The sequence below is a fragment of the Eumetopias jubatus genome, unplaced genomic scaffold (genome assembly GCF_037043125.1).
Source record: "Eumetopias jubatus isolate StellerSeaLion01/CBP00866 unplaced genomic scaffold, mEumJub1_p1.0 scaffold_6, whole genome shotgun sequence".
NCBI classification, from domain to species: Eukaryota; Metazoa; Chordata; class Mammalia; order Carnivora; family Otariidae; genus Eumetopias; species Eumetopias jubatus.
This window is the reverse complement of record NW_028274812.1, coordinates 141,882,535-141,907,609: the sequence shown is the minus strand read 5'-3', so window position 1 is coordinate 141,907,609 and position 25,075 is coordinate 141,882,535. Positions and strand designations below refer to the sequence as shown.

General features: G+C 44.4%; 1 protein-coding gene across 1 annotated transcript; it reads right to left on the bottom strand.

The window, feature by feature from the left end:
* Nucleotides 1–457: 457 nt before the first annotated feature.
* SOX4 (SRY-box transcription factor 4) lies at nucleotides 458–3,492 on the bottom strand. The gene has a single exon (XM_028107556.2). The coding sequence runs from the start codon at nucleotides 2,664–2,666 to the stop codon at nucleotides 1,248–1,250; it is 1,419 nt and encodes a 472-aa protein (XP_027963357.1). The 5' UTR covers nucleotides 2,667–3,492; the 3' UTR covers nucleotides 458–1,247.
* Between the last annotated feature and the right edge of the window lie 21,583 nt (nucleotides 3,493–25,075).

Below are 25,075 nucleotides of genomic sequence, written 5' to 3'. Positions count from 1 at the left end.
TTTGTTGTAGGAATCAAACATAGCGCCATCTATCTGCTTTTTATATTATCCTACACTATTTTAAAAACTGCTCAACAGTCTTATACAGAAATCTTTAAAAGATAGACAGGATAACATGCTATATTAACCCCACCAGTGAAATAATCCAACACCATCACGATTCCGATTTTAAGAGAAGAAAAAAACCTCTTTTTTTCCCCCCCGCCCGAAACCACTCGCCCCTGCACGGCCCCCGGTACCACATCAAACAGTCCGCTCTCCTGCACGCCCGCGGGCCGCGGAGTCTCACCTCACTGATTTCGGGGGTGCGGGGTGCGGGGGCCGCCAGGACGCGCCACCTGCCCCCGAACGTGCAAATCCGTCCCAGTTCCTCCGCGGCCCCCCCCGCGCCCCGCCCCGCGCCCCGCCCCGCGCCCCTCGCCGGGCTCTCCGCTTCTCCTCTGGCTGCGGGGGGGGGGGGGGGGCGAGGGGAAAAAAGAAAAAAAAAAAAGGGAAGGAAGAAAGAGGAAAAAGAAAGAAAGGGAAAAAGGAGGAAAAACCCAACAAAACGGGAATCCGCCAGCGTGGAGTCTCTGTCCTGGCACTCGAGCCTGCGCGACCCCCCAAAATATCTGCCGTCGGTCCAATTCCACGCCCGGAGCCTTCTGTCTTCTTCAGGGGGAGGGGATGGCGGGGGTGCTGAGAACTAAATCCCCAGGGGCGCGTTGGGTTTCTTTCTTTTCTTTTCTTTTTCCCTCCTCTCTTGACCAAGAAATGAGATAAAATAAAACAAAAACAGCAAGGGGGCGATGAAAAAAGGGACGAGATTCCTTCAGTCTCTAGAAAAACTACCAAGTCGGCTTCTTGCTGGGGGTGCAGCAGACAAGTCCGGAAGCTCGCTGGAAGTGGGGGGGGGGTCTCTTCGGGCAAAGGGGAGGAAACTCCAAGTAGCTTTTTTTGCCATCAACAACAACATCAAGAACAACAATAAAAGGTCGCCCCCTCCTCTCCCCGCCGCCTCCTCCGCGTCCCTGCGGTCGGGGAGGTGGGGGATGGGAGCGCGGGTCCCCAAAACGCCCCCCGCGCTCCTCTCCGGCGACCGCGACGCGGCCGAACGCGGCCCCGCTCATTTTTTTTTTTCTATTCCTTTTTTTTTTTCTTTTTTCCCTTTTCTCTTCCAACTCTTTCTCTGTCCACTTCTCTCTCTCTTCTTCCTTTCCCCCCCCCTTGCCCCCCGGCCCTCTCCTCCCAGCCCGCGCGCGCGCCCGTCAGTAGGTGAAGACCAGGTTGGAGATGCTGGACTCGAGCCAGTCTCCCGAGATCATCTCGCTCACCTCGGGCGTGCAGTAGTCCGGGAACTCGAAGTGCGAGCCGGAGCCGGGCTCGAAGTTAAAATCCAGGTCCCGGTCCAGCGCCGACGACGAGCTGAAACTGCCCAGGGACATGCTCTCAAAGTTTGAGCTGGGGTTCAGGTCGAGCAGGTCGTCTTCGAACTCGTCGTCGGAGGACGAGGAGCCCGACGACGAGGACGAGGACGAGTGGGACGAGGCCGACGAGGACGCGTGCGAGGGCGCGCTGGACGGCGCGGGCGAGGCGGCGCGCAGGCTGGCGTAGCTGCGGTGGTCCGCTGGCGAGCGGCCGGCGGCCGGCGACGAGGCGGCGCTGCTGCGGCCGCTCAGGCTCGGCCCGTCGGGCGAACAGCCCGCGCCCCCCTCCTCGTACAGGCCCAGGGGGTCGCTGGGGTCGGCGCCCGCGCCCACGCCGCCCACGGGCGAAGAGGAGGCGCCCAGGCCGCCGAACAGGTAAACGCGCTTCACCTTCTTGTCGGCCAGGTGCTTGCCCGGGGCCGCGAGGCCGGCCGAGGCGGAGGCGGCCGTGGAGGCCGAGGCCGCCGCGCTGGGAGTCCGCGCCTTGTACAGCGAGTGGTGGTCGGCGGCGGCGGCGCCCAGGGGCAGCAGGGCCGCGGCCCCCGCCTGCTCGGCCGCGAAGGAGGAGGAGGCGCCCGCGGCCGCCGCCTTCCCGCCGCCGCCCGCCAGGATGAGCTTGGCGTGCGGTTTGCTGACCCCGCCGCCCGCGCCGCCCGCCACTTTGGAGCCGCAGCTCTTTTTCTGCGCGGGTTTGGAGTTGGCGCCGCCGCCACTCGCGCCGCCGCCTCCTCCCCCCGCGTTGCCGCTCCCGCCACCGCCGCCGCCCCCATGGCTGCCCCCGCCACCGACCTTGTCTCCCTTCTCCCCCGGCTTGGAGGAGGCGGCGGCCGAGGAGCCGGAGTTGGCGTTGCCGGACTTCACCTTCTTCCTGGGCCGGTACTTGTAGTCGGGGTAGTCAGCCATGTGCTTGAGGCGCAGCCGCTCCGCCTCCCGAATGAAAGGGATCTTGTCGCTGTCTTTGAGCAGTTTCCAGCGTTTGCCCAGCCGCTTGGAGATCTCGGCGTTGTGCATGTCGGGCGACTGCTCCATGATCTTGCGCCGCTCGATCTGCGACCACACCATGAAGGCGTTCATGGGCCGCTTGATGTGCCCGCTCGGCGTCTTGCACCAGCTCGGGTCGTCGGCCTTGCCGCCCGTGGAGGCGGTGGAGCCGGGCGTGGGGGAGGAGGCGATGCCCAGCTCGAGGCCGGCGCCCGAGTCCGAGCTCTCGCCGGCCAGCAGCGCTTCCGTGTTCTCGGCGTTGTTGGTTTGCTGCACCATGGCCCCGGCTCGGCGGGCGCCCACGCGCGCTCACACCCTCGCGGCGGCCGCGGCGCGATCGCCGGGCCCTCCCGGCTCCCCGGGCCAAGCACACGCCGAGCGGGAGGACGCGCGCGGCGGCCGTGCGGGCCCCTCCACTCCTGGCCGGGGCGGTGGTGGGCGCAGAGAGAAAAGTCTCCAAAAGATGCGGGGAAGGAGTACTCTGCCTCTTGCAGAGGAGTTATAGTTCCCAGGCTGGAGAGTCTCTCCCTCCCTCTGCTTCTCGCTCTCGCTCTTTCTCGCTCGCTCTCTCACCGCGCCGCAGTTTGCTCTGTCCCTCGGCTCTGAGTCTGGAGACCGTGTTATAAAGTGGAGAGGAGTTTCTTGAATGCTGGTTGCTGAAGCTTCCAATGCAAGTTTCTCGCCGCCTCCCAGGCAAGTCTTTTTTTTTTTTTTTTTTTTTCCTTCCCCTGAAGCAGTTGGTTCCAGTTCACGAGCGCTCTCAGGAGCTCAGGAAAGCAACATAGTCTCTATCACTTAGTCCCTTTCCTACAATGCAAAGCAAAAAAGACTCTGGCTCCAGGACTCTCTGTGGGCGGAATCGGCACTAAGGAGTTTGTGCAATTATTTTGTTGCAAGGTAGGAAGCCAAAAAGCCTTCGTGCAACAGACTGGCATGAATAAATGTATGTTTCCCCCTCCCTTCTGCAAGAAGGGAGCTGGTAATGGCAGAGTTCCTCTAATGCAGACTCTTAAAGAGCGTGCAAGAACTAGAGACCCGGGAGCGAAACAGGCCTCTTCCCCTCACACAGTTTCTCTTGCTGCAGCTTAGAGCAGACCCCAATTCCGCCTCGCGCCTCTTTATCCTTTCACAGTCTTGGCCGCGGCCAATCAGCTGCTGTAACCAACGCTTCCTCGTGCCAAGCCCCTCCCCCGGGCTTCCCATTGGCTTGGAACCCGATGCAATAATAATCTCCGCGTGCAATGAGAAGCTCCAAATCTGACCTCATTCCAATTTACAGAGCAAACTTTTTAAAAGGGCTAGAAGTACAGCTGAGATTTCTGCTGCCTTTTTTTTCCTTTTGCTGTGTGTGTGCGTGTGTGTGTGTGTGTGTGTGTGTGTGTGTGGTGTGTAAAGAGGATGTTAATGCATGAAATTATTAAGGGGAGAGACGGAAATGTATTCTAACCATTATGTTAGATAACAAGGGGCTTGGAAGTGGGGGGGGCGGTAAGGGTGAAATACTGTAAATGGAAGCTTTCTGCTTAAAAGCCAAGTGATTATTTTTATTAGTTCTTTTCAGTACTGGAATAAAGAATCAGCCTCTAGTGCAAAATCTGTTCCTCGGATCCTTCATAAAGCCAAGGATGTAAAAAGGGGGAAGGAAAGCCGCAACAATAAATCAATGGATATTGAAAACCATTAAGAAAGTGGTACCTAGACACCTGTCATCACAATTATTTTAACAGCTCTAGGTACAGCACAGATGTTGATGTATTATGTAAATCCCTTCAGAGTAATTTTTGTGCTGTTTGTGGAAGGCAGAGAAGAGGAATTTTTGCAATAATTGCTTGCTCTCTTAACCAAACAGGGGTTAACTATGGTTATTTAATGATTTAAACTCCCCTATAAATCCTGGATAGACCAAACAGAGGAGCTTTCCATTGGAACACATTACACAGTGTTCCATACTTAAGGGGAGAATTTCCGTAGAGTTTCGTGCAGGATGGTAATGTCGGGTAAAAGATTGGGATCGTTTTTACTTTCTAAATATTTGTTTCCCCCATTTTCAACACTAAAGATTACTTCACTCTCTTTCTCCCTGCACCCAAACCCTTCTGACTTCTTTCCTTCATGTATTTTCTCCTATATATTCCTCCTATGTTACTTGAATCAAATTGAGCTAAAAGGTCAAGGCAAAGGGAAAGAAGGATGTGGTGTGACTGGTAGCAGAAGACACTGGAGCCTCTGGATTTATATTAGACCTAGATGCTAGTCTTTCTTACTGGTTTTGTACTCTGCAGAGATGGTTAAGTCTTTCTCCTCATCTGTGATATGGGAACACCAAGAGCTACTTTATATAAGGGTTGTTATGAGGGTTCGATGAGATTGATGCATTTTAAGCCCTCAGTGAATGCTGTTATCTTTCTCTTGGTAATTCAAATGCCAGAGACACTCCTTCTAGTAGAAGAGGCATGTTGTTGTTCAGGAGACCCAAGTTGAGGATGGTCACCGATTTTTTTTTTTTTTTTTTAAGTAGGCTCCATGCCCAACGTGGGGCTTGAACTCAGGATGTTGAGATCAAGAGTAGCATGCTCTACCCACCAAGCAATTTGAAAAGTAATCTCAGATTATGTTATGTGAACCCTACAAGGACAACAGTAGCAATCCTGTAGTCTTAATGATTTTAAACAAAAGGAACTTTGTGAAGACTATTGTGGAGAATTTGCCAGGTAATCAGAATACATGTTTATTTGGCCACAAAATTTACCTCTATTCCATGGTGTGAAAATTAGAGTTCTAGTAAAAATCGGTCTTTCTTAACGCCGTAATAGTAAACTGTTTTTCTACAGGCCAGGGATAGGTGGTTGGTAGGGCCAACCCAACAAAATTAAGTGAGCTTTTGATTCAGATCAAATTAGTGCTAGGCAGCAGATTTCTATTTATCTTGTCAAACTTTTAAAGTACGTAGGCTAGCCAGAGGCCCAGGTTGTTGGATTTAGAATTTTACTGGAAAGAACACCCTTTGGAGACATCTGACTGGATCTGTAAGGATCAACCACAAGCAAGCATGTTTTTGTGAGTAAAAGCAAATAATTTTTGACCATTAACTACCCAAGTTATATACTTTTTCTTTCAGACGGGGGAAGAAATCTTAAACAAAAACCCACAAGGCACCTTTTTTTGCATGTAACAAAGTTGGATGTGTCATCATGCGTTTTATTTGCCTTGGTGTGCACACTAAAACACCTGAGCAATCCTAAATGTTATACTCTGACATAAAAATTACTCTAAGACGTCTATTATTTATAAAATCAGTATCTTCACTAGAATAAAAAAAAAGGGAATAAATACTTCATTTATTTTGGGATTTGTACCAAGTAATGATTTGAGACTGTAGCTAGTTTGTGGTAAGTCAGTCAAGGTGACTATCAATATAATTGATTACATTTTTTACAGCCAGTTTTGATTCCACCACTGAAAATCATGGGGGAAAGTGGGATTTAATCAAAGCAGTCCTAGTAATTTTGTTTATGCTTAAAGCACACAGGTTATTTATCTATTTTTAAGATTTTTATTTTTAAATAATCGTTACACCCAACGTGGAGCTCAAACTCGCAACCCCAAGGTGTCAAGAGTTGCAGACTCCACCGACTGAGCCAGCCAGGTGCCCTGCACATAGGTTTTTTTTAAAAGTAGATACTAAAAAAATAGCCACTGGCCTATTTCTATTGTGAGATGTATTTTCTGTATTTTAACAAATCTGGTAGATTTTAAGACACACCATTGTTACATGCAACTAAGGAAGGAAAACTGCCAATGAGACATTGACATGCCCCTGGTTGTGAGACCTCTCCCTATTCCAGAGATGTTGAAAATGAAAAGGACAAGTACTTAGAACTGAAGAAATACGGTACTAGTAATTTTCATTGGCTGTATTATAGTATATATGAATGCTTAGACTCTTAAAGTAGGCTTGTTCTTCTGTGTATTCTCAAATGTAAGAAAACGTTTGACAAATGGCTTTTATTAAAGTCCATCTTTCTCACCAACTGAGTAAACATGTGCATGCTGGAATGTACTGGGCCCTGAATATCAAGTAATGAGAAAAGATTTCTGTGTTCTCATTACCTAACTTCATATGCTTTGTAACCAGTTCTCCGTTACTGACATTTTTTTTTTCCCCAAATACCAGATATTTGGTGGCCCCTACTAAATCAGTACTCACTGTTCCCTCTGCTGGCTTTGCAGTACATGAAGAAATTCTTAATGCTACTCTTTAAGCCATATTAACAGTAAACCAAGATAATTTTGCAAAAAAAAAAAAATCCTGTTTTAGAATAATAAACTAGTTGTCTTTTTGGCCCTGATGTTAGACATTTCAAATTTTGAATGAAGGTAAATTATCTTATTTTCCATTAAATAATGGGATTCTGTTTGAGATGTAATATCAGCTAATTCATTTCTTCTGCTCTCACTCACCGGTACAGCATAAAGTCTCACATCCATAAATGGTATGGGGTATAGGTGGAAATAAGATTCTGTCCCACTGCTTAATATATTCCTATAGCATTGAGGGGGGAACTGAAGGGAAATTAGTTTAACAAATCTCCTGGATTTGCACTGATTTGCAAGATTTTGCCTTGCCTTGGCTATAGAAACCATGACTGTGGGAGCTGGCTAACCTGACAAGTATTCAGTTCCAATGAAATAGAGGGGGTGGGGACACCCCCCCTCCAGTCTTTGTTACTTTAGCAGGCAGGGAAGCAGCCCTGGGAAATTTGATGTCATTGGACTTTGTCAACTGAAAGGCACAGGGTTTTCAGTTCCACACTTGAGGGAAAAGAACCTTCCAACGGAGGCTGATTTACTTCTAATCAAGAGGCAAATAAAACTTCCACTTCATCCTTTTTGGGCTCATGAAGTTTTATTAGAACTGGACTTCCCTTTCAGGGTTTGTATTGAAAAATAACATGGAAGTAACTCTTATTTACAAAATACTAAAATAGGGAGTCTGGGGCAAAATTAAACCCATGATTTATTTTTACTCTTAGAATAAGCTAAGAGGCAAGACTGTCTAATAATTTTTGCCACTTTCTCTCCCCTCCTAACCATTGAGGTAGCGCCTGGTAGGATTAAGCAAGCACTTTCTGGCAATGCCAACTCCCTTTTCCTTTCCTTTCCATTTTCTCACGAGCACAAGCAGAAAACGAATTTCTGCCTGGGTCACGTGGATCTGAAGCATGAATTCGAGCTTTCCTACTCTTCTGGAGGCCCGGGCAAGGCACTCCCCGCCCGGGGTCTGGGTTTGCTCCGCGGCCAGAGGGCTGCCAATCTGCGGGGAAGCAGCCGCCAGGTGGCAGCGCTGAGCCTCCCTACGCCCGCGGGGAGACGTGGGAAAACGTGGGGATGGTCAGACTTCTTTCTTCTTCCCCTCCCCCGAACCCCTATCATCCTCCACTACCCTGCCTTCCTTGGGTAGCAGTTTAAGCGATCAGCGGTTAATAGGGTGTGTCGGCGAATTCAGATGATTCCCCCCTTTCCCCCCCCCCAGTAAATCAAAACTTAAGGCAACCAACGGCCGCCTGTTCACTTGTCAGAGGCTCGCAGAGACTGGGGAAGCCAAGGCTAGCCTCCCGTTTGGACCCAGTAACTGAACTCGGGAGATTATCAGTTACCACGTCCGTATCATCTTGCGGCAGCAGGCACGAGTCAGAAGGCAGTTTCCCGGCCAGCCGCAATCCGTTTTGGACAGCGGCTTTGGAGACACGGCGCGCACTGCTTAAGGACGAGCAATGGCCACCCCTCCGCCTTAAAAAATGGTTTCCCTCGGCCGGGGCCGCCGCGCTCGGTGGCGCAGGCACGGCCACTGCTCCTGCGCTGAGCTCGGCGGGGACGCGGCGACGATTGATGGTGCTCAGCCTCCTTCCGCCGCCGCGGCCGCGCCTCGCCTTTCGGTTACAGTTACAGGGAGGAAATAAATTGGAATCGACTCAGGCGGTGCTTTTGGAGGAAAGTCTTTCCTACTGTAAACATGTTTCAGGCGATCCTGTCAGCAGCATTTTTAACACCCGTCTTCCGTTGAGGTTTTACGACCGGGGGAGTTGAAGGCGCGCGCGCGCACACGCGCTGCCCACGGGAAGCGGTCCCCCCCCTCCCCGCGCGCTCCCGGCCCTCCTTTGAAGTTGTGACTGGCCGGGGCTGCGGGGGCGGGGGGGTGCCCCGCGCGCCCCTCCTCCGCCCCCGAGCCAGCCGGGCCCTCGGCGGTGGCGCCCGGTTCCGTCAGTGACCGGAACCGAGAGCCACTGGGCCCCCCCTCCTCTCGCGTGCCCACGACCTCCGCTGCGCACGCCGACGTGTTCTCTGCGCGCGCGCTGCGTCCGGAGCCCACGCCCCGGCTAGCGGGCGACGTGCGGACCCCGGCTGGCGTCCCCGCCGCGGTGCCTGCGGGCCGAGACCGCGTGGAGCTTGCGGCTGCCTGGGCTTTCAGGGCGGCCGAGCAGGGCGGGCACGCGCGGCGGGCTAGGCGAGGAGAACGCCAGAGGGCGGGGGCGGAGTTGGTTGCCCCCGGATCCTCAAGGGTCCCCTCCCTAGGGACATCGGAGGGGGCAGGAGTGCCGGTGCGGGAAAGGCGGGGTGGGGGAGTCGCGGGGGCGGCGGAGGCGCCCTCGCCAAGGGGTGCACCCGACGCCCCCAGTGATTCAGCCCCTGGTTTCAGGGCTGAGAGGAGGGCGCTTCAGGCAGACAGATGACTGGTAGAGGCTGCGCCCTAGGCGCGGTTACTTAGAAGCAGTAGGGGTTCGGCTCGCGTTGTCCCCTCTGGGTTCGTGGGTCTCTGACTTTCCCACAGGCAGCTGAGGTAGCCAGGCCTGAGAGTAAGCGTCCAGGGTGGGGGGTACTTACTCCCCCCCTCCCCCGGCGCCCCGAAACTCTCCCAGCGACCCTAGCACGCGGTGTGGATGGGAGCACACCCACGGCATCCCCACCCCCACCAGCCAAGTAGGAGCAATTACAGCTGGAGCCTGGTGGGGAAAGCGGCTGATTTCACTTATGGAAAAACGCTTAAACAAGAGCAACCCTAAGCCAGCGTTAGCAAACCAGTTGACCTGCAGTTGGAGGTTGTGCGAGGGCGGACTAGGGCGGGCGCATCTGCCAGGGAGGGAAAGCCGCCGGGGAGTGGGCAGAGGCAGGCGAAGCAAATGTCAGATAAGAGAAAGAGAGGACGAGGGGAGGGGGAGGAAGAAAGGCGCTCGATTGCAAAGAGGGGAGGTGGGAAGGCACGGAGACAGCACGGGCAGCCAAGTGACGCGGGTCAGAGAAGAGAGGCGGGCGCGTGGCGGGCAGCGGGAGCAGGACGCACGGGCTCCGCCGGGCACCGGCTCTCCCTGCTCCCATCCCTCCCTCCCTCCCGGGATCCCGCCGCTGCCCTACAGCGCGTGTGGCGCAGGCGGAGGTGGGGGAGCTCATGGGAGGGGAGGGGTGGGGTGGGGCCGGGACCAAAGAGCTCAGTGCCCAGTACCGCGCCGTACGTGCTGCACACCTGGCACCCGGGAGTCGCCATCTGCTCGGGTTAGGGGTGTGGGCTTGTTGAGAGATAAGAATACTGCCTGGCTTCGAGTCAATCGCCGCAATGAACTCCGTCAATCAACGTTTATGGTGCTCCTACTGTGTGCCGAGCGCAGCCTGGGTCCCTTCCAGGTGCTGGGCTCGGGGACTGCACCATCTGTTCTGTTACACCCGCGAGCTGGAAAGGAATCCCGTGTATTGTTGTATAAGTTCACAGTTCGAACAATAATCTGGAAGGAAATTCACCATGCCAAGGCGGGTGGTTGAGACAGTTCGGGGGTCTTGGAGGAGGGGTGGGTCTTGGCAAAGTAAGGTTTTGTGATTTTTGCAGTTTCCTGAAGCATGAGACGCCCCCCCCCCCACCATGTTTTGTCCCATAGTCTCACACAGAAATAAAAATTTTTGAATTTTGAGTATTGAAAAAATAGCTCAGTGACAGGCTGGCTAGCAGGGTCTGCAAATAACTGAAGGCTGGTCCTTAAATACTCAATTCAGTTTCACAAATATCGGACCCCAACACTGCTTCTCTACCAAGTATTTTGTAATGTAACTTTACTACCCTGAAAGAAAACTCATGGATAATAAAACCTACCTGCACCTGATATGTTTATAAAAATCAACAAAATAGGGGCGCCTGGGTGGCTCAGTCGTTAAGCGGCTGCCTTTGGCTCAGGTCATGATCCCAGGGTCCTGGGATCAAGCCTGGCATCAGGCTCCCTGCTCAGCGGGAAGCCTGCTTCTCCCTCTCCCACTCCCCCTGCTTGTGTTCCCTCTCTCACTGTGTCTCTTTCTGTCAAATAAATAAAATCTTAAAAGAAAAAAAAATCAACAAAATGGTCAAACTACAATATAAAGGAAAAATACAAGGTATGTAGTTTATAATAAAACAATATACATTTCAAAGGTGCATCCCCAGACTCTTTCAACTAGAGCACTCAAAATGTCTAGAATTTATAAACTTCTCCCTAGGGAGTACTACTGCCCAGGTGTGAATTATGGACTGTGGATATCAGGCAAATACTAAGTATTGGGAATACTATTGATATCCTAAATTTTTAAATTTATAGTGGATGTGGTCCATTTTTATGATAAATCAACCTTCTGGTATTTCTGCCTTTATGTGGACTTTCTCCCCCAACCTCCCGCACCCCAACCCTTGACTCAGGGTTTGGTCATATGACTTGTTTGGGCCAATGGGACATTAGCAAGCAAGACCCATGCAGAGGCTTGATAAGTGCCTCCATACTGGGATTTGTCCACATGACACTATGAGACCTTCTTGTTGTGAAGAATCTAGTCTAGCTTACTGGAGAATGAAGGGCCCTATGGGGAAAACTGAAATGTCTTGCTAGTGCAAGCATTCCAGACATGTGACCCAAGCTGTCTTGGACTTCGGTGGGATGGTCAGATGACTCCAGACACATGAGTGATCCCAGATGAATCCAGCAGAAGAATCACTCTGATTGACAAACCCACAGAATTATGAGAACAGTAAATTGTTTTAAATCACTATGTTTTGGAGTGGCTTGTGCAGTATTAGAGGACAAGGTAGTATTTAATACCCTGTGATAGATGCCGAGATACAAATCCACCCAAGAAGTTTGTCTTTTTTTCTTTTTTTGAACGACATGATGATGTTTATGATTTTTTAATGTAGGTGTAATTGACATATAACATATTAGTTTCAGGTGTACAGCATAATGATTCGTTATTTGTGTATGTTGCAAAATGATCACCACGACAAGTCTAGTCAACATCTGTTGCCATACATATTTTTATCTTGTGATGGAAACTTTTAAGATTTACTCTTTTTAGGGTGCCTGGGTGGCTCAGTTAAGCTTCTGACTCTTGGTTTCAGCTCAGGTCATGATCTCAGGGTCTTGAGATCAAGCTCTGTCTTGGGCTCCATGCTCAGTGGGGAGTCTGCTTCTCTCTTTCTCCCACTGCCTCTCCCCTCCCCACCCCGGTCATGCTCATGCTCTCTTGCTCAAATAAATAAATCTTTAAAAAAAAGGTTTGCTCTTTTTTTTTTTTTTTTTTTTAAAAGAATGAAATCTTGCCATTATTTGAGAGAGTGTGACCAGGAGCAGGGGAAGAGCAGAGGGAGAGGAACATGCCGACTCCCCACTGAGCATGGATTCCAACTCAGGGCTCAATCTCAGGACCTCAAGATCATGACCTGAGCTGAAATCAAGAGTTGGAAGCTTAACCTTAACTGACTGAGCCACCAAGGTGCCCCAAAAAAGATTTACTCTTTTTAATGTCAAACATGCAACACAGTATTATTAACTACTCAGGACTTATTTACTTTATAACTGGAAGTCTGTACCTTTTGACCCCCTTCACTCAACTCCCACCAAACGACCAGTTTGTTCTGTTTATCTATGAGCTTGTTTTTTTTTTTAAGATTCTATGTATAAGATCATACAGTATTTGTTTTTCTTTTTTTTTTAAACATTTTATTTATTTATTTGAGAGAGCGAGAATGAGAGAGAGCGCGTGCATGAGAGGGGGGAGGGGCAGAGGGAGAAGCAGACTCCCCGCTGAGCAGGGAGCCCGACGTGGGACTCGATCCCCGGACTCCAGGATCATGACCTGAGCCGAAGGCAGTCGCTTAACCAACTGAGCCACCCAGGCGCCCCCAGTATTTGTTTTTCTACCTTATTTCACTTAGCATAATGCCCTCAAGTTCCATCCATGTTGTCACAAATGGCAAGACTTCATTCTTTTTTTATGTTTGAATAGTCTTCCGTTATATACATACATACATACATACACACCACATCCGTTTATTCCTTTATCAGCAGACGCTTAGGTTGTTTCCATATCTTGGCTACTGCCAGTAATGCTTCAAGTTAGAGTTTTCATTTTCTTCAGATAAATACCCAAAAGTGGGATTGCTGGAATATATGGTAGCTCTGTTTTTAATTTTTTGAGGAACCTGCATACTGTTTTTCCATAGAGGCTGAACCAATTTACATTCCCACCGGTAGTGCACAAGAGTTTCCTTTTCTCCACATCTTCACATTACTTATTATTTCTTGTCTTTTTGATAATAATCATTCTAACGGGTGTGAGGTGGTATCTTATTGTGGTTTTGATTTGCATTTCCCTGAAAATTAGCAACATTGAGCATCTTCATGTACCTGCTGATCATCTGTATGTCTTTTTTGAAAAAAAAAAAGTCTATTCAGATCTTATACCCATTTTTAAGTTTATATATATATATATATGTTTAGTAATTTCTACACCCAGTATGGGGCTTGAACTCACAAACCCCGAGATCAAGTGTTACATGCTCTTTTGACTGAGCCAGCGAGGTGTCCCAATCTTATGCCCATTTTAAAATCAGAGTTCTGTCTTGTTTTTGCTATTAAGTCGTATGAGTTCTTTATCTATTTTGTATAGTAACTCCTTATCAGATATACGATTTGTAAATATCTTCTCCCATTCAGTAGGTTGCCCTTTCATTTTGTTGATGATTTCCTTTGCTGTGCAGAAGCTTTTGAGTTTTGATGTAGTCCCACCTGTTCATGTTTGCTTTTGGTTTTGGTGACAGATCAAAACCAAATCATTGCCAAGATTGATGTCAAGGAGCTTACTGCCTATGTTTTTTTCTGCAAGTTTTATGGTTATCTTTTTTTAATGACTCCAGGTCTTCATTATGAGTTTGATCAATATACTCATCACTACGTACAGTGGATATAGATTTTACCTAGACTTCAGTAACTCCAGACATCTTATCTACTCTAGATGAAAGTTGTGCTCCTTTGCCTTTTCCCACATATTATGGAAATTCTTTCTCCCCTCAGGGGGCTTGCTGTTCACCAGCACTGTTATTTTTCATCTCTGTCATTCCTGCTGTCCTTGGACTTTCCTGGCTAGCTCTTCTCTTTACACTTTTTTCTTTCTTTCTTCCTGGTCTCATTTGTCTTCATTTTCCACTGTTGCTTCAACATTTATTTACTTTTGGTCAGTAAACCAGTGAACCATATTAAGCCTTCAGTAGTTTGCTTCTTTAGCTTACCTTGGCGTTTTGCTACTGCTTCTGCTTGTAAATTTCTTTCAGTCAGTTGCTGGGGGTGGGATAAACATCAGATCTGTAGACCCTGGAAAAGTGTGGTGTTCACATACGGGGTGTAACTCTGATGCCAAGGGATAATGTATTAGGGTTCTCCAGAGAAACAGAACCAATGGAAGATCTGTATCTCCATTTCCATCTATATATTGGTATATCGATATCTATTATGGAGGCTGACAAATCCCAAGATTTGCAGTCATTTATCTGGAGACCCAGAAGAGCCGATCGTGTGCTTCTGGTTCAAAGGCCAGGCGGCTCAAGACTCAGGAAGAGCTGGTGTTTCAGTTGGAGTCCTAAGGCAGGGGAAAAAAACAATGTCCTAGCTTGTAGGCAGACAGGCGGGAGACATTCTCACGGACTTGGGGGAGAGTCAGCCTTTTTGTTCTATTCGGGTTTTCAGCTGACTGGATGAGGCCTACCCACATTAGGGAAGGTGCTCTACTTCACTCAGTTTATCAATTTAAATATTAAATGCATCCCAAAACACCCTCACAGAAATACCCAGAATTGTTTGATCAAATATTTGTGGGCATCTTGGGGCCCAGTCAGGTTGACATGTTAAATTAACATTCACAGACAGTTACCAACAGTCTTGCTTTAGAGAGTTGACTTTACTCAAGCATGACCTTTATGTATAGGTCGAATAAGTAGCCACCCCAAAAAAAGGCATTTTGATGGAAAATGGAGATTTTCAGTCTTCCCTCCTCAAATCTTACCCTTCTAACCAATAAATGATAGCAATGCTTTCATAAGTAGGATTCATCCCTTTAGATCATAATATGTATTTTTCTTTTTTTTTTTTTTAAAGATTTTATTTATTTATTTGACAGAGAGAGACACAGGGAGAGGGGGAACACAAGCAGGGGGAGTGGGAGAGGGAGAAGCAGGCTTCCCGCGGAGCAGGGACCCCGATGCGGGGCTCGATCCCAGGACCCTGGGATCATGACCTGAGCCAAAGGCAGACGCTTAATGACTGAGCCACCCAGGCGCCCCCATAATATGTATTTTTCTAATTAGAATGTAGATTATCCAAGAAGAGCTGTATTGAGGCGCTATTAGGCAATACTAGCTTATAGTGCAGTTCTTTAAACTAGCTTTTCTAGTAGGTTCAGGTAGGGTTTAACATGGGTGGGAGGGGGTGGGGCGAGGGAAATAGAAGATCACTTTGAAAAGGGGAGGTTCGAAGGTAGCACTCGTAGCTAGAGGGTATGGTAGAATACATGAGAAAAGGAAGATTTAAAGTTAAAATTTGTTGCCCTCTTTAAACACATAGCTTTAATTTCTTGAGATTGGAAAGTCCCTTATGTTAATATGCAAGATTGTATCACTAAAATTACTTTAAGGTATGATATAGCATAGCTCAGAATATAGTTTTCCTTTTCATGTTTATGCCTCAAGGGTAAAATGGAAAAAAAAAGAGACTCCTAAGGAAACTCCATGCCGTGTAATTAAAGGGTATTCTTCACTAACCATCCTTTACACGTTATTTATTATGATAACCATTGCCTATCGTACCCAGTAGTAAAAAAAACATAGTTTCTAGATTATTAAAATTTTAGGGATTTTTAAAAAACCACTAATCAGAGAAAATGCTATGTCTTTGTGTAGTTTAGGTATTCCTTCCTATTTTTACCTTAATAGGGTGGACTATGCTGTGGTGTAGGTATGTCCAGAAAACTCAATGACTCTGCACATGAAATTCTTACTAATGCAAAGTCCACTGTGGGCCTGGAAACTCTCCAAAGTGGTTCCCCTTTCCCAGCAGTGGCTTATAGAACCAGGCTGAGTGGCTCCATATCTAAGTATGTGATGTCCTTGGTTGCCATGAAAGGATTAGTGGAGAGAACTCTCACTTTTAAATGCCTCTTCCCGGAAGTGACACATACCATCTGGGCTCGTAACCCACTGGACTTAACTAGGCACATGGTCCGGCCTGAAAGCTTGGAAATATGACTCTCTTCTGTGCCCCAGTATAGGGGAAAAATGGGTACGGGTGAGCATTAGAAATCTGTGCCACATTACTTGTAGAACCGATAACCTCATCTAAATTTTCTATAAACGAATTTATTTTAAGTAAATTCTATTTTCCTTTCAGCTGCATGTAAAAATGAAAGTTATGCTATTCCAGGAAAAATTTTTACCTGGACTAATATTTTAGGATATTTTCCTCTGTTTTTAAAAAAACCACATTGATGGGGTGCCTGGGTGGTTCAGTCAGTTAAGTGTCTGACTCTTGGTTTCAGCTCAGGTCATGATCTCAGGGTTGTGAGATCGAGCCCTGCATTGGGCTCTGCACTGAGCATGGAGCCGGCTTAGGATTCTCTCCCTCCCTCTCCCACCTCAGCCACTTGCACTTTCACTCTCTCTCAATCTAAAAAATAAATCAATAAAAAAACACATTAAGATTAAAAAAATCATTAGAGACAAGAACATTTATGCTTCTGAATATGATATGATAGTAGCAGAAAGCTATCACAACTAGAAATGAAGAAAGATTACAGAAATCATATTGAGATCTTGGGGAGCTATAGAAGCATGTAAGATTACAAAAAATAGATTTTGGAGAGAGAAGTAGCTGAGACTGCTGGCCATTTTCTTGCCTGGGAACACTTGCTGAGTCTGGACAAAGGTTATCATAGGAAAATAAAGGGGGAAACCAGAATTTTTTTATATATGTGATGGATGGCATGGACAAATTAGAATCTACATGATCATCAAACAGCCATTTTCTTCCACAGGATATGTGCTGAGTGCTGGGGAGTATAAGAGGCTGAGTCACAAAGATGGAGACAAATCAGCTGCAGACCAAGTCATGCTAGAGGAAGGGGCATGCAAAAAGATGTTTATCTATCTAACTCTATCTATCTATCTATCTATCATCTCCCTTTTAATGTATTTGCCGCATATTGAATCTGGATGATGTGAGAAACTAAAGAGCAAAGCACCAGATCTCTGAAGGCCAGAACTTTAAGGGTGGAGCAGATAGAGACAGAGACCCTCTAGTCTCTCAATCAAAACTGTAGGAAGGTCATGCTCAAGAAATAGGCTGGGCAAGAAACACAATATAAAATTTCCTAAAGTCTCTTGGTACTTAGGAGACAGAGTTCCTCTGAAGAGTTGTGTCAGGAACAAACATAAGAAGGCCTGGTCCTCAAGACATTTGAAACCACAGCTGGATTGAGTCTAACTAAATGTGTCAGCCAGTCTCAAACTAGCACCATTCTTTCTTTTTCCCCCCAAGATTTTATTTATTTATTTGACAGAGAGAGAGAGACAGCGAGAGAGGGAACACAGCAGGGGGAGTGGGAGAGGGAGAAGCAGGCTTCCCGACGAGCAGGGAGCCCGATGCAGGGCTCGATCCCAGGACCCTGGGACCATGACCTGAGCCGAAGGCAGACGCTTAACGACTGAGCCACCCAGGTGCCCCAAACTAGCACCATTCTTAGTTGGGTTGAGATGATCAGCCCCTCACCTTGTCTGCTCAATAGACAAAACCACAAACCTTTTCTGAGGGAGAAAGAGCAACAATTTCAATCTCTATAGCTTTATTATATACAGTGGTAATTATATGATACCATACTATGAGATAAGCAAAAAATATAATTGACCAAGAGGAAAAGTAGGCAATAGAAGCAGATCACACCGATTTAGAGTTAGCAGGTATGGACTTTAGTATAAACATTTTTTAATAGAAGAAAACATAGAAAAAGTAGATGAAAAGTAAAGTATTTTAACAGAGAATTGGAATCTTTGAAAAAGAAACAGTTGAGAATTCTAGAAATATTAAGTACACTCTCTCAAATTAAGAAGTCATTAAAATGTTTTACATAGGACTGGAGAAAGGGAAGAGACAGCATTAGTAAATCCAAAGGCAGGTCAATAAGAAATATGCAAATGTAAGCACAGGAGAAAATAAATGGAAAGAATAAAACAGAGTCCAAGAGATGTGAGGGATAGAGACAAATGGTCTAGCATTGTGTTATTAAAGTCATATAAGAAGAGAAGTGAGAATGGGTCTGAAGTGACATTTGAAAAGATGATGACTGAGAGTTTTACAAAATTGATAATATATATGTCCAAGAATCTAGTGAACCTCAAGCAGCTTAAAAACAAAACTATCCAAAGGCACATCCTTGCAAACCCAGAAAAAAATCTTAAAAGCAAAGGGGGGCAAAGACGCATTATACTAGAGAAAGAACAGATTTATGACTAACTTTTCAAGTCAAAAGAATATATCTGTAAAGTTCTGAAAGACAAAAAAATAAACTATCTAGAATTCTAACAAATGAAACTATCCTTCAAAATGTAAGGTTAGATGGAACAGAATAGAGACTCCAGAAATAAACCCATGATTCTATGGTCAGTTAATTTATGACAAAGGAGCCGAGAACATACAACAGGAAAGAACAATTTCTTCAATAAAGGGCGTTGGAAAAACTGGACAGCCACATGCAAAATAAGGAAACTAGACACTTGTTTTACACCATACACAAAAATTAACTCGAGGTTGATTAAAGACTTGGATATGAAACCTTAAACCACAAAACTCCTAGAAGAAAACATGGGCTATAAGCTCCTTAACACCAGTCTTGGCGATGATTTCTGAATCTGACACCAAAAGCAAAGGCAACAAAAGCAAACATAAATGAGTAGAACTACATCAAACTCAAAAGCTTCTGCACAGCAAAGGAAATAATAAATTTTTAAAATGAAAAGGCAACCTACTGAATAGGAGAAAATGTTTGCAAATCATATACCTGATAAAGGGGTAATATCCTAAATATATAAAGAACTCATACAACTCAAGAGCAAACAAAATAAAACAAAAACAATCTGATTGAAAAATGGGCAGAGGATCCGAGTAGACATTTTTTTCAAAGAAGACATACAGATGCCCAACAGGTACATTTTTTCATGCCTAACATCACTCATCATCAGGAAAATGAAAATTAAAGCCACAATGAGAAATCACTTCACACCTGTTAGAATGTTATCAAAATGAGAGGAAATAGCAAGTATTGTTAAGGATGTGGAGAAAAGGAAACCCTTGTGCGTGGTCAGTGGGAATGTCAATTGGTGCAGCCACTATGGGAAGCAGTATGGAGGTTCCTCAAAAAATTAAAAATAGAGCTACCATATGTTCCAGCAATCCCACTTTTGGGTATTTACCTGAAGAAAATGAAAATGGTAATTAGGAAAAAATATATGCTCCTCTATGTTCGTTGCAACATTATTGACATTACCCAAGATATGGAAACAAGCTAAGTGTCCATCTATAGATGAATGGATAAAGAAGATGTGGTGTGTGTGTGTGTGTGTATGTGTGTGTGTGTGTGTACACACAGTAGAACCTATATACTAATCAACCATAAAAATGAATGAAATCTTGCCATTTGTGACAACATGGATGGACCTTGAGGGCATTAGGTTAAGTGGAATAAGTCAGAGAATGACAAATACCATATAATCTTATTTATATGTGGGTTCTAAAAAACAAAACAACAAACTAACAAAAGCAAGCTCATAGATATGCAGAACAGATTGCTGATTGCCAGAGGGAGATGGGGTGGGGAGTGGGCAAAATGAATGAAGGGGGTCAAAGGTGTACAACTTCTAGTTATAAAATAAGTAAGTCATGGAGATGTAATATACAGCACCGTGATTATTATTATTATACTATATTGCATATTGGCAAGTTGCTAAGAGAATAGATCTTAAAAGTCCTCATGACAAGAAAAAAAAAAGAAAAAGATATTTGTAATTATGTGTGGTGATGAATGTTAACTGGACTTGTTGTGGTGATCATTCTGCAGTGTGCCCAAATATTGAATCATTATTTTGCACACCTAAAACTAATATAATGTTATATGTCAATTATATCTCAGTAAAAAATGGTTAAAAAGAAAAATAGGTCAACAAAAGCTAAGAGATTTTGTTTCTAGCAGACACATACTAGAGAGAGAGAGGAAAAGTTCTTCAGGCCATGGGAAGACAAACCCCGGTTACAAGCGGGGAAGTATAGTAGGAGTCAACACTTAAGAAAGGGTAAATATATAAGAATGTTGACTATTTGAAGCAATCTTATGTCTTATGGAGCTTATGTATAGAAGGAAAATACATGGTAAGAACAGCGCAGAGTGGGAGGGATATGAATGTGGAGGGAGTGGAACTCCTGTAAATGTCTTGCCCTGTTTGAGAAGGAGACTGTAATTAAGTCAAGGATACATATGCAAATTTTTAGTGTAGCCACTAAACCAATAGAAGAACAATACACATAGATATAATTAAAAGCTAACAGAGGATATAAAATAGAATATTAAAAAATATTTGAGTCAGAAGTAGGCAGAGGAGGAGAAGAAAGGAACAAAGCACAGATGGAACAAACAAAAAACAAATAGCAAGATCACAGACTTACAAGCAAACCAAGTTAGTAGTGACAGTAAATATGAATGGACCCATCACTCCTATTAAAAGACCAAAATTGCCAAATTGGCTTTTAAGAGGACATGGCTATATGCTGTTTACAAAAGATGCATTTTAAATAGAAGAATACAGACAAAAGTCAATAGATGAGCAGAGCTATGCTGTAAATGCTAACCAAAAGGAAGCCAGTGTGTCTATATTAATGTGTAAGAGACTTTAAAGTAGAGATATTCCTAGAGACAGAAACATTTCATAATAATAAGTGGGTCAACAAAAAGACAATGAAAAAGTTGACTAGTGTGCACCCAGTAACGTAGCTTTAAAATATATAAAACAAACACAAAATGACGGAACTGAAAACAAATTCAAAATCGAAGTTGGAGATTTCAACACCTGTGAGTAACGGATGAATCAAAACAATAAAACACCAGTAAGGATATGCAGGATTTAAACAACACTGTCAACTCACTGGACCTAATTAACATGTATACTCAACAACTGCAGAAACACGATCCTTATCAAGAGAGATTAAATTGTATGTAATAAATCAACTTTTAGTAAATTTCAAAAGACTGGTATTTCACAGACTATACCTCTGATTACATAGTATTAAACTAAAAATCCGCAATAGAAATGTAACCAGAATATCCCAACATGTCTCAAAATTAGGCAATCTACTTTTAACTTTTTTAAAAAGATAAGCTCTATGCCAATGTGGGACTTGAACTCACATCCCAAGATTGAGTCTCATGTTCTGCTGAGCCAGCCAGGCACCCCTAGGCAACATACTTTTAAAGATTTTTATTTATTTATTTATTTACTTGACAGAGAGAGACACAGCGAGAGAGGGAACACAAGCACGGGGAGTGGGAGAGGGAGAAGCAGGCTTCCTGCCGAGCAGGGAGTCCGATATGGGGCTTGATCTCAGGACCCTGGGAACATGACCTGAGCCAAAGGCAGATGCTTAACGACTGAGCCACCCAGGCGCCCCGGAAACATACTTTTAAATAATGCACACTCCAGGGGCACCTGGGTGGCTCAGTCAGTTAAGCGTCTAGCTCTTGATTTTGGTTCAGGTCATTATCTCAGGGTCCTGGGAGCAAGCTCCAAGTCAGGCTCTGGACTCAGTGGGGCGTCTGCTTGAGGATTCTCATCTCTCCCTCTCCCTTTGCCCCTCCCCCAGCTCATGTTCTCTCTCAAATAAATAAATAAATCTTAAAAAAAAACCCACACTCCGAAGGAGTGTTCATGTTAGAAATTAGAAATTATTTGACCAAATTCAAAGTGAAAATGTGACATATCAAAACATATGTATTCACAGGAAAGTTTATAACTTTAAATATATATGTTAAAATTAAAATTAAAAGGAAAACTAAAGACCTCTTTGATTCTAACTGAAGAAAGTAGAAATAGTAAATTAAACCCAATGGAAATAGAAGGAAGAACAATTATAAATATCAGTTCAGAAATAAATGAAATAAAAAGCAGATGCACTGCAAAGAAAAATAACCAGTTGGCTTCTGGAAGAGGTTAATACTCCTGGCAAGAATGATCAAGAGAAAAAAAATTAAAGACGAATTGCCAATATCATAAATTAAAAGGGTATATCCATAGAAATTATATAGATATTTAAAAGATAATGAGAAAATATAATCAACAGTGGTATACCAATCAATTAACAGCATAAAGGAAATGGGAAAAGTCCTTAAAGAAACACAACTAACAAATACCGATACAATAAGAAACCTGAATATTTCTATACCTATTAAAGAAATTGTATCTATAATGTAAAAACCTTCCCACCAAGAAAATGCAAAGCTTACATCAGTCCACTGGTGAATTTTCCAAAAATCTATGAGAGAAATAACACCAATTTATTTGAGAGATAGAGAGCACGAGAGGGAAGAGGGTCAGAGGGAGAAGCAGACTCCCTGCTGAGCAGGGAGCCCGATATGGGATTCGATCCAGGGACTCCAGGATCATGACCTGAGGTGAAGGCAGTCGCTTAACCAACTGAGCCACCCAGGCGCCCTCACCACTGATTTTATGAGTCCACATAATTTTAGTACCAAAACCTGGCAAGGATATTATAAGAAGAGAAAATTATACTCTAATATTTCTACTGAGCCTAGATCCAAAAATTATTTTAAAAATAATAAATCAGGGGCACCTGGGTGGCTCAGTCATTAAGCATCTGCCTTCGGCTCAGGTCATGATCCCAGGGTGCTGGGATCGAGCCCCGCATCGGGCTCCCTGCTCAGAGGAGAGCCTGCTTCTCCCTCTCCCACTCCCCCTGCTTATGTTCCCTCTCTCGTTGTCTCTCTCTCTCTGTGTCAAATAAATAATAAAAAAATCTAGGGGTGCCTGGGTGGCTCAGTTGGTTGGGCGACTGCCTTCAGCTCGGGTCATGATACTGGAGTCCCGGGATTGAGTCCCGCAGCGGGCTCCCTGCTCAGCGAGGAGCCTGCTTCTCCCTCTAACCCTTCCCCCTCTCATGTACTCTCTCTCTCTCTCTCTCTCATTCTCGCTCTCTCAAATAAATAAATAAATCTTTAAAAAAAATCTAAAAAAATATTAATAAATTAAATCCAGCAATCTATAAAGAGGATAATACATCATGACCAAGTAGGGTTTAGTCCAGGAATGCAAGGTTGTTTTAACACTTAAATCAATATAATACATCACTTTAACAGCATAAGGGACAAAAACCATATGATAATCTCAATAGATGCAAATATTAAAAATAAAAAGCATTATGGACTCTGAAAAACAAACTGAGGGTTCTAGAGGGGAGGAGGGTAGGGGGATGGGTTAGCCTGGTGATGGGTATTAAAGAGGGCACATTCTGCATAGAGCACTGGGTGTTATGAACAAACAATGAATCATGGAACACTACATCAAAAACTAATGATGTAATATATGGTGATTAACATAACAATAAAAAATTAAAAAAAAAATAAAAAGCATTTGATAAAGCATCCAGTTAGTCTAAAAACTCTCAGCAAACTAGGGATGGGAACTTTCTCAATCTGATGACCCTAAAATTATAGAATTTTGAACACTTCCTGCCTGCAGTGGGAAATAGTACAAGGATGTCTATTTTCATCACTTTTATTCAGTCATTGTATTGGAGATTCTGGCCAATATAATAAGACAAGGAAACGTATTAAAATATATGTAGATCAGGAAAAAAAGAAATAAATCTGCGTTATTCACAGATGACATGACTTTGAATACAGAAAATCCAAATAATCTACAAACTATTAAATTAATAGGTGAGTTCAGTATAGCCAAGGATGCAAAAATCAGTTGTATTTCCAAGTACTAATGACAAAACAAAATGTAAATGATATGCCATTTACAATAGTATTAAAAATCATAAAATAGGAAGAAATCTAATGAAAGAAGTGAAAAGCCTTTATCCTGAAAACTGTGGAGTTTTTTTTGAGAAATTAAAAAGACCTCAACTCAGACGTGTATCTCGTTTCTGGGTTGGAAAACAATATTGTAAATATGTTGATTCTTCAAAAATTGACTGATAGATTAAATGCAATCTCAAATGAAATTCTAGTTTTTTGTTCTGTAGGATAGCCAAGCTGATTCTAAATTTGATGTGAATATAGATATCCCCATTTTCCAAAAGTTTGCATTAGGCCACCTGGCTCTTATGAAAGACCTACATTAGTATGTTAATGGATTTTTTTCCCCATAAAAGTAAAAATCCTCTTTGGATTTCTTTCAGTTAGCAAAAACAGGTACTAATGTAGGTCTGTTGTAAAAAAAAGTGGCCTAATGCCAACTCTTGTAAAGCGGGTGATAGTCTCAGATTATACAGCAGCTTGCTTACAGAAGGTTTCATAGGAATGCTCTAATTTAAGATGGCAGGGGAAACTCATATAGCCAAGCAGATTATAAAATTAAATGGAAATGCAAAGGAACCTAGCAGTCAAAAAAAAAAAAAAAATCCAGAAGAATAAAAACAAAGATGGAGAATTGATTACAATACCAAATTGAAGAGCTTCAGTAATTAACATAGTGTGGTATTGGTGTTAGAGTAGACAAATTATAGACCAAATGAACAGAAAAGAGAGTCAGAAATATACTCAACACTTATAGAATTGCTTGGTTCCTAACAAAGACACCATTGCAGTTCTGTGGGGGAAAGGATAGTGGGTTTATTTGGTACCAAAAATGATGCCAAGATAATTGTATATTGACGTGGTGAAAAAAATGAACCTTGACCATGTACAAAATACATATACATACCATATACAAAAAATAACTTATTATATATCATAGTTGTAAATGTGCAGAGAAGACATAGGAGGATATCTTTATGATCTTGGAGTAGGCAAAGATTTTTTACACAGGAGACAAAAACACAGCATAAAAAACCCAAATACCGATAGAAGATATTGATACTACAATGAAGGATATATTCCCCCCAGCCCCATTTAAAAAATGGGCAAAACACTTGAACAGCCACCTCACAAGAGGCTATGCCAATGGCCATTAAGCATATGAAAAGATATGTCAGGGAAATACAAAATACAATGGCAGTTAGTTCCTTCTATGGACCCACAGAATGGGCCAAAATTAAAATAGTAATAATACCAAGTGTTGACAGAAATGTGGAACT